At 35.3% G+C, this 9,664-nt stretch overlaps 1 protein-coding gene across 1 annotated transcript; it reads left to right on the top strand.

Annotated features, from left to right (window-relative positions):
* Positions 1 to 1,296: 1,296 nt before the first annotated feature.
* On the top strand, positions 1,297 to 7,585 carry LOC110776351 (cysteine-rich receptor-like protein kinase 44). Its single transcript, XM_056831402.1, has 7 exons — positions 1,297 to 2,374; positions 2,920 to 3,072; positions 4,102 to 4,220; positions 4,307 to 4,517; positions 4,893 to 5,130; positions 5,216 to 5,366; positions 5,605 to 7,585. Exons 1-7 carry the CDS (start codon positions 1,546 to 1,548, stop codon positions 5,950 to 5,952), a joined length of 2,049 nt encoding a protein of 682 aa, XP_056687380.1. The 5' UTR covers positions 1,297 to 1,545; the 3' UTR covers positions 5,953 to 7,585.
* The last annotated feature ends 2,079 nt before the right edge of the window (positions 7,586 to 9,664 follow it).

Below are 9,664 nucleotides of genomic sequence, written 5' to 3'. Positions count from 1 at the left end.
CTGATCTTACCCTGTCAGCCTATAGTGATGCTGACTGGAGTTCTTGTCAGTTTAGTAGTAGGTCCCTTAGTGCATATACAGTGTTTCTTGGACTGATCTCATGGAAGACCAAGAAGCAGAGAAGTGTTAGTAAATCTTCTGCTGAAGCAGAATACAGGAGCATGTCTGCTGCTGCAAGTGAGCTTGTTTGGATTCATGGCCTCCTTGAAGATCTTCAAGTCACTATCCCTTTGCCCATCTCTTTACACTGTGATAATACTTCTGCTGAGCACTTGGCCAAAAATCCTATGTTCCATGATAAAACCAAGCATTTGAAACGTGATATGCACTATGTCAGAGAACAAGTTGAAGATGGTGTTATTCAAACTTCTCATGTCTCAAGTTCTCATCAGATTGCTGATATTCTTACCAAGCCTTTAGCATCTACTGCTCACAGGCATCTTTCTGCCAAGCTAGGACTTATTTCTAGGGTCCAGCTTGAAGGGGGAGTATAGGAAATAATTTTATTTTAATATTTTATTATTTATTAAAACAGTTAGTTAGTTAGACAGTTAGATATTCTGTTGTGAATGTGCTGTCATTAGCTTTGTATATAAGCACTCTGCCTCCCTTCTCTTTCGTTTTTCTTTGTGAGAGTTTAATGGAATAAAATTCTTCCCTCTCTAAACTTCATCAAATCAGTTTAGGTTTCTTCACTAATTGTTTTTAAATAACTCAATATTTTGATTATTATCCAGTAATGCAATATTTACACCCCTTTAACAATTATGCACCCAACCGGTCACCGACCAATTGCAATAGGTAATTTGGACGCGAGTCATTTAATAATTCACTTAAATTTCTTTTAAACTTTTTTTTGTTGGTTCATTCCTTTTTGCTTCTGTTTTTTTCTTTTTTCTTTCGTCTTTCGTCTTTCGTCTTTCGTCTTTCGTCTTCCTTCTTTCAATTTTTATTTTTTTTAAAAAGTCCTTATTTTATTTTTATCCATAAAACCGTGGACTCATATTCACCAATTCCATCATCCTTTGTATGCCACTTTCACCTGGTCAATGAAGGAACTCACAGTAACTTCCTCTAGTGTCTGCCGTTTTCTCTTGGTCAATGAAAGAACTCATTTTTCCGTTAATCTTCTCAAAATACGTAAATTGTAAAATACAATTTTATTTAGTTTTTTCTTCCTTAGAGATGTGATTTGTAAATTATACGTATCAGTTTTAATTCGTGATAAAAAAAAATCGTGTTATGTGGGAAGTTAAATTGAAAAGAATAGAGGTACGAGGAGGAGGGAGGAGGAACTGTAGAGATGAAAAGAATACGTATCTGCCGCATGTTTCAATATAGAATGGAAATTAAACAATTCCTAGTACTACATATTAGTGGAAACCTTTTACGTTGACTAGTTAGCTAGCCAAAATTGATCGTTCCAAAAATCATCCAACTCCCACCATCCATCTATCCTTCTTCCACTTTCTAAACTCCCTTTATCCTAATTTGTACGATTTTTTTTTTTTAACATTTCTGCAACTCCAAAAAAAAAAAAAAAAAATGGAGTCAACAAATGTTCCATTGTTAATACTTACTCTCACCATATTAACTCTATCAATCCCAAATCCAGTCACAGCTCAATTCAATTCCTTCCTATACTTCTCATGCGGTGATTCTACCTACACACCAAACAGTCTTTACAAATCAAATCTCAACACAGTTCTAAATTCTTTAACAACAACCAACACTCAAAACACAAACGGTTTTTACCACACCACAACCGGAACCGGACCGGACCGGGTTACTTCCTTAGCCTTATGCAGGGGTGATGTCCCTGTCAACACATGCCGCCTCTGTATTCAAGCTTCCGCCACCTCACTCATCAGCACCGACAATTGTCCTAACCAAAAACAGGCGTTTGGTTACAGTGATTACTGCTCAATCTTCTTCTCAAATGGCTCTGATGTGTACGGTAAAGTACAAGATGTACAACCGTGGGATGTAACGAACAGTGTTCCTGTTCCGAATCCTAACGGTTTTAACGAATCGTTGTATTCGTTAATGAGTTCGTTGAAGGTTCGTGCTGCGTCGGGGAATTCTTCGCTAAAATATGCCACCGGAAAAGGTGGGTTTTCCGGTGGTCGGAGTTTGTATGGTCTTGTGCAGTGTACACCGGATTTGTCTAAGGGAGATTGTATGGGGTGTATTCAGGATGCGTTTGATCAATTTCCTGTATGTTGTGTTAAGCCAAACTCTATGCTTTCTGGCGTGAATCTTGTTCAAGGAAGTTGCTTTGTTCAGTATCAAATTAGTTCCTTTTTTGGTAATGTTCCTGATTTTCCTATGCCGCCGCCGCCGAAGCCACAAAACACCAATGCAACACCACCAGGTAACACCAACACCGTCAATTATCTGAACTTATCAAAACTTATTTTAGTAAAATGACAAATTTGTCAAAAACTATTTTATAAAATTGTTTTTTTTTTCCGAAAAACTAACTTATAAAAAAATAATATTGTAATTAACTACCTTATTGAAAAAAATGTTGTAAGATGCTACATTTTCCCGAATTATAACGGTTGACTTAAAATTTCGGGATTGACTTTACCATGTGCATCTTACGTGCCCACTTAATTACCTTTTTTTCATAGGTATCACGTGAGGTGAGATACATCTAGTAAAGTCAATTTCGAAATCTTAAATGAATGTTCATAATCCAACAAAATGTAGTATCTTACAACATAATTTTTTTTGTATAAGGTAGTTATTTGCAATATTTATTTTATAAGGAAATTCAATTTTATAAAATATTTTTTGACAATTTGTCTTATCAATTATACTTGAAAAATCTTATCTTATTTTATCTGGAATAAGTGGAAATTAGGGGAACAAAACAAAGCCTAAATTATGAAATTGAATTATTTTTCTTGGTAGTTCGGAAGAGTAAGAAGTCGCGAATAGGGACTATAATCGGTGCCATTTCCATGGCAATTGGTGTGTTGACAGTACTTGTTATAGGCGTCGTCTGCAAAAGAATCTTATCAAGGAGGAGGAGGCTGAGGAAGTCCTGGATGGGGAAATTTACCAGTAAGATCATTTTTTTATTTCTGTAAAACATTACATATTTATATATGGACGATGATAAAGGTCGCTAGTTGCGATAATATTTTGTTGTCGCAATCTTATGTGTCGTCATTTCATTGGTACATATAGGCGCTATGTAGATAAAACGTCATCAATTTTTTTTTTACTATCAATTCAATATTTTTACTATGAAAATATATAAATAAGTTAGTCGATACAAAGAAGGAAACAAATATTTATTATATTTATAGTAAATATATATTTCTTTTTATCTTATAAATTACAAATTAAAAAAATAAAAATTATAATCTAATAATATCTTTTTGTGCAATTTAAAAATACATCAATTTAATTTAAAAAATACACTAATTTATAATGTAATAATATATTTTATGCAAATAAAAATTCATAATCATACATTATTTCATAATAGTAGAAGGGCCGTTCATTCCAGCCTCCTCACTACACCCAAGCCACCGACTCACCATCATGTTTTGCGTTCATCTAAGTACAATATAAATTAATAAGAAAAAAGTACAATATAAATTAATAAGTTACCCGTCAAAAAAAAAGTACAATATAAATTAATAAGACTCCCGGTCATCTTTTCCGTCAACAAGACACCCCGACCAGGCGACCATCTTTTCCGTCAACATCACACCCATTTTTTATTTTCTAAGTACAATATAAATTAATAAATGTATTTTTTATTTTAGTTTCCTATATCATATAAATAATTTAAAGTATTTTTTTTCTTCTAATTTTCTATACATACAAATTAGAATCATTTATTCAATTTGTAAATTAGAATATTAAGATTTTCCTACCTTTTTTGTAACATGTATAATAGGTTACATAATCTAAATATTTTAGTTTCCAAATACAATTTATGACACATAGGCGTGCCATGTCACCACTGTGACACGGCTTAAAGGTCGCATGTTGCGACCTTTATCATTTCCGTTTATATATATGTAGTTGAAGTTCCAAACTAAATACAACTTTGTTCAATTCATGGTACAATAAGTGCAGAAGACGAAGTTGAGGCCCTTCAGTCCTTGCAATTCGGGCTTGGAACCATAAAAAATGCAACAAATAACTTTTCCGATGATAATAAGCTCGGACAAGGTGGATTTGGCCCTGTTTATAAGGTACTAAATATTCAGTTAATTGAGTAGTTTTACTTTAAATGATGAGTTATTTCAATTCTATTTCTAATCTTGAATTGTGGTTTCAGGGTGTGCTTTCGGATGGGCAAGAGATAGCAGTTAAAAGATTATTAAGGACCTCGGGCCAAGGAGATGCAGAGTTCAAAAACGAAATTCTGATATTAGCCAAACTCCTGCACAAGAATTTGGTGAAGCTTCTAGGATTTTGCTTGCACGGAAAAGAAATGATTCTTATCTATGAGTTTGTTGCCAACACAAGCCTTGATAACTTCATATTTGGTATGTAAATCACAACTCAAACTCCAAATAAATTCTCGAAAAAAATACTCTCCCCGTCACAGATTAGTTGTTACACTTTCCTTTTTCGTCCATCACAGATTAGTTGTTACACTTCTAAATTAGAAATAACCCCACAATTATTATATTGCCTCTCTCTTCCCACTAAATATTTTTTTGTCCCCACACCCTCTTTCATTCAATTAAAAAAATACCCCACTAACTCCTATCACATCTATTTTTTCAATAAAATAACAATTGATAGCCAAACAACCACTTATCACCTAAAACTTTGCGCAAAGGTAAGTGTAACAACTAATCTGGGACGGAGGGAGTAGTTTTTTTTTTTCTTTTTCTAATGACTAATGGAAAATGCAGATCCTGTGAGTCGTCAGGCTATGGAGTGGGCAACACGTTATAAGATCATCAATGGAATAGCTAGAGGGATTCTATACCTCCATGATGGTTCCAGACTAAAGATCATACATCGCGACCTGAAAGCAGGGAATGTTTTACTAGATGAAGATTTCTGTCCGAAGATTGCAGATTTCGGTCTGGCAAGGCTAGTTAATATTGATCAAACTCAAACAGTGGCTAGCAAAATTGTTGGTACCTTGTAAGCATCCGAAATTTAATTATGTTCAGTTTATTACATAATAGCTATATTTTCATGGTTTGAGAAAAGATGTTTGTTGATTCAGAGGATATATTTCACCTGAATACGCCACGCAAAATCAAGTGTCAGTAAAGTCAGACGTATACAGCTTTGGCGTACTAGTCCTAGAGATAGTAAGCGGGCAAAAGATTACCTCATTTCATTACGAGGAAAATCAAGAAAACCTCCTTACCTTTGTAAGTTTAATTACGGAGTATTATTTGATTGGTGCATGCATTCTACGTGTACCTTGTGAAAATCGAGTTTAGAGAAATGATTTTGGCACACCAGCAAAAGAAAAGTTAACTTAGGCGTGCCAGTGTGAGACGTAGTTTTCCGTGCTCTATTCACAAGGGGGTGTATCAAAGTCAGTTTATTTTAGTTTACTATGTTACATTGTTACGAACTTGATTCATGGTTCACATATGTGTGTAGGCATGGAGAAATTGGAATGAAGACACAGCTCGGAATCTGGTAGATCCAGTGTTACTAGCCGGTTCTAGCACCGAGATATTGAGATGCATCCATATCGGTTTGTTGTGTGTACAAGACTGCCCTACAGACAGGCCAACTATGTCTGAAGTTGATGTTATGTTGAGTACGAATTCAGTCACCCTTGAAGCACCTTTGCCGCCTGCATTTTGTACAGATAGCCAAAGTCTACCCAATATGCTTTTGGAGTGGAGCACTACAACTAAGTCAAGTATCAGATCATCAGAAGGTGGTTCTGTAAATGGTGTTTCTATAAATGGTGTTTCTATAACACAGTTGCACCCTAGATAGTGGCGCTTAATTAAGACTAGTTATTTAGTTAAGAAGGCCTTTGGAAGGAGAGTTGCTAACTTAATAATCTCCTTATCCGGAATTAATTGTCACATAAATAGTGTATTTTAAGCTGTATTATAACAATCCCTAACAAATGTATATAGTGACTTGCAAAGTTATAAGGGGCTCAATGTGCATGCCAAAATCTATGGGGGGATTATGCTTTCGTGACCTTAAAAGCTTTAACCAAGCTCTCCTTGCCAAGCAAGCTTGGCGTCTGCACAATGATACAAATTCACTTCTACATTCAGTTCCGAAGGCTAGATATTACAAGAATGGCGTCTTTCTCGACGCCAGAAGAGGTTATGATCCAAGCTACACATGGAGAAGCATTTGGGGCTCGAAATCTTTACTGATTGAAGGGCTTAAGTGGAGAGTGGGAAATGGCTCTAGCATAAGGGTCTGGGATGAGGCGTGGCTGCCAGGTAATAATGCCTCAGTTGTACCTTCGCCAAACCTGAATGCGGATGCAGACCTGAGAGTTGCTGAGTTGATAGACTATGAGAATGGGGAGTGGGATGAAAATATGGTTCGGAGTATTTTTAATACTCACGATTGTGAGTTGATTCTTGATATCCCACTTTCAAACTCTTGGCCTAGTGACCAACATTTCTGGTGGCCTACTAAAAATGGATGTTATTCGGTAAAATCAGGCTATTGGCTGGCACGTCTTGGACACCTCCAGTCCTGGTCTTTGTTCTATGGAGCTACGGAAGAGAATTTGTGGAGAATTGTGTGGGGATTGGAGGGACCTCCAAAACTTAGACACTTCATCTGGAGGGCGTGTAAAGGTAGTCTATCAGTTAAAGAACGCCTCCATAAACGCCATATCTCCGACGACAGTACTTGTCAGGTGTGTGGTGCGGTAGAGGAGACTATTATTCACTCTCTTTTTTATTGCAGTGCTGCACATATTATTTGGTCCCACAGTAACTATATAGGCTTGTTAATGGCTGCTCCCTCGACGTCGCTTGCGGATAGACTTGAATGGGTGGCTGGGAAACTTGACAAGAAAGAGCTGCAACTGTTTTGCTCACTGCTATGGGCAGCGTGGTTTTATCGGAATGAGAAAATACACCAAGGTAAAGACCCTGACCCTATGCGTGTTGCTGCAAGCTTTGCAAATTTGGTGTACGACTACATGGGTTATGCTAAAAATGTCTTTAATCCATCTGGTGTTGTGAATGTGGCACCACATGTTTCTTGGTCTCCCCCTCCTATAGGTTGTTACAAGGTGAATACGGACGCTCATGTCCTTACGGGCTATGGAGTGGGACTGGGTGTGGTTATTAGAGACGAAAAGGGGGGTATAGTTGCTGCAGTTGTGAGGAGGTTGAAGGTGAGGTGGAATGTAGAGCAAACGGAAGTAGCTGCTGTGAGATATGGTATTCTGCTGGCAAGTAAGTTAGGCCTTAATCAAATTATTGTGGAGTCTGATGTATTAAATGTGGTGCAAGCAATTACTCAAGGAAATGAAGGCTACTCCCCACTAATGCTATTTTACGAAGATATTGCTAGAATGAAAGGGCTTTTTGTATCTTTCAATTGTCGTCATATTCGAAGGGCGGGTAATACTTTGGCACATCGTGTTGCAAGATGGAATGCTAATGAGCCCGAGTTTGTATGGTTAGACAATTTCCCCCAAAGTTTTTTAATTTTGGCGAACCTTGATTTACTTTAATAAAATTGTCCGCCTAACGTTTCCTTCAAAAAAAAAAAAAAAAAAAAAAGGTCGCAACTATTTTTTTAATTACACAAAAATATATTATTAGATTGTAATTTCTATTTTTAATTTATAACTTACAAAAATAAAAGGAAATATATATTTACTATAATCATTATAAAATTTATTTCCTTTTTTATGGATTATTTTTTTTAAAAATATTTTCATAGTAAAAATATGGCGTTGATAGTAAAAAGAATTTGATGTGTCGCAGTTTAGGTGACACTCTTGTGGTACCATTAAAAGAGTGACACGTAGGATTGCGACACATTTTATTTATTGCAACTTGCGACCTTTATCATCGCTCGACTTTAATTTTTCCCCCCAATAGGCGAAACCCACGTTCTCATAGCCGCCACCGCCTGGGCACTTGAGTATCGCGGAAGAGGTAAGTTACAACATGTATTTTAATTGATCTGTTTACAATTAAGGGGTTATCCTCGCCCCCAGGATCTTGCTTCCCTGCCACTCGATTATCGTGGAGGAGGTAAGTCGCATCAAGTGTCTCATTAAATTCTAGTTTACAAGGGGGTTGTGTTTCCCACAAAATTTAAACCCTAAACACGTCATACATCTCAAGACTTGACCTCTTAGTCTTTATTAACTGAGCTATATTCCGAGTTATTATCAACAAACCTATGCCCACTTGTATCAATTAGTAGAAGGTACACCCGGTTGCGTGTAGCTCTACACGCAACCGGGTCAAAACTACGTCGTTTTGATAGTTTTTTACCAACAAAAAAAAATTAATTACACAAAAATACTTTCCGGATATTTTGGTATCTTTTGGCAGTTATATTAGGATAGAATTTTTAACTTAAAAAAACTGCTAAATAAAAAGTCAATAGAAAAGGAAAAAGATTTAGAGAATCAATTAGAAACCTCGTTGATGTCGTCAAAAGGGGAAAACCAAAATAAAGAACATCTTCATCTCCAAAAATCGCAAATTAGGCGACACAGTTGCTCAAATTCGTAAATTTCGTATGTGTTAATCTTCATTTATTCAAGTAAGTGTGTATTGATGTTCTTTTCATGTGTAATTTAATTGTTAATTTCATTTATTTTGACAGTTTTTGATAATTTTATCTATTATTAATTGGAATTTCATGGGTTTTCTTTACACCCAAGAACAGACGTGCATCTTAATCAATGGCAGACGTAGTGTTTATCAACCCGTAATTAGACTTTGTCCTATTTTGTGTTGATTTCCTTTTCCAATTGAACATGTGCTTTTCTTCCTAGTTATGTGCTTGTAGTTGTAAATATGTACTTTTATGAGAAGTAATGTTTTTTTGGTCATAGTTATGTGCTTGTAGTTGTAAATATGTACTTTTATGTGAAGTAAGATGTACTTTTATATATAGTAATGTGTTTTTGGTCTTCGTTATGTGCTTTTGGTTAAATGTATTTTTTTTGTCCTATCATGTACTTTTACACCTTCAATGTATTTTTGTTTTACGATTTGTTTTTTATATGCCTTTACACATGTATTGTATTTCTACTCCATATTACTCCCTCTGTCCCTTAATACTCGCACCGTTTTGACTTTTTGCACTATTCACATAATTCACTTTGACCTTATTTTATTTCTAGCATATAAAAAAATGTTAGTATATAATATAGTGTTGCCTTCATCTTAATATATATTTTCAAAATATTTAAAATTTTATAAGTTTTTATAATATGTAGTTAAAGATATTGGTGGTCAAAGTTGTGCATCGGCATGCGTGTCCAGTTAAAACGGTGCGAGTATTAAGGGACGGATGGAGTAATTTAATACATGATGTCATGATACGAGAAATATGCATGGAGTATGAATAAACAAATAAAACAATGTAAATTGTTAAAGATTTAAATGCAAATAAAAGTAACTGATTGTTTTTGTAAAGATTTGTTAAAATATTAATAGAATCTTTGACTTTTTTAATCAATAAAAATAACTGATTG

Source organism: Spinacia oleracea, chromosome 6, assembly GCF_020520425.1.
Source record: "Spinacia oleracea cultivar Varoflay chromosome 6, BTI_SOV_V1, whole genome shotgun sequence".
In the NCBI taxonomy this organism is placed as follows: domain Eukaryota; kingdom Viridiplantae; phylum Streptophyta; class Magnoliopsida; order Caryophyllales; family Amaranthaceae; genus Spinacia; species Spinacia oleracea.
Note: the sequence above shows the minus strand (reverse complement) of the source record. Positions and strands in the feature narration are given on the sequence as shown.

Bases quoted from the DNA above. Each gene is read 5' to 3' on its own strand.
- LOC110776351 (XM_056831402.1), top strand. From the start codon at position 1,546: ATGGAGTCAACAAATGTTCCATTGTTAATACTTACTCTCACCATATTA. The intron at 2,375-2,919 runs GTAACACCAACA...TTTTCTTGGTAG, and splicing joins CACCAATGCAACACCACCAG to TTCGGAAGAGTAAGAAGTCG. The intron at 3,073-4,101 runs GTAAGATCATTT...CAATAAGTGCAG, and splicing joins CTGGATGGGGAAATTTACCA to AAGACGAAGTTGAGGCCCTT.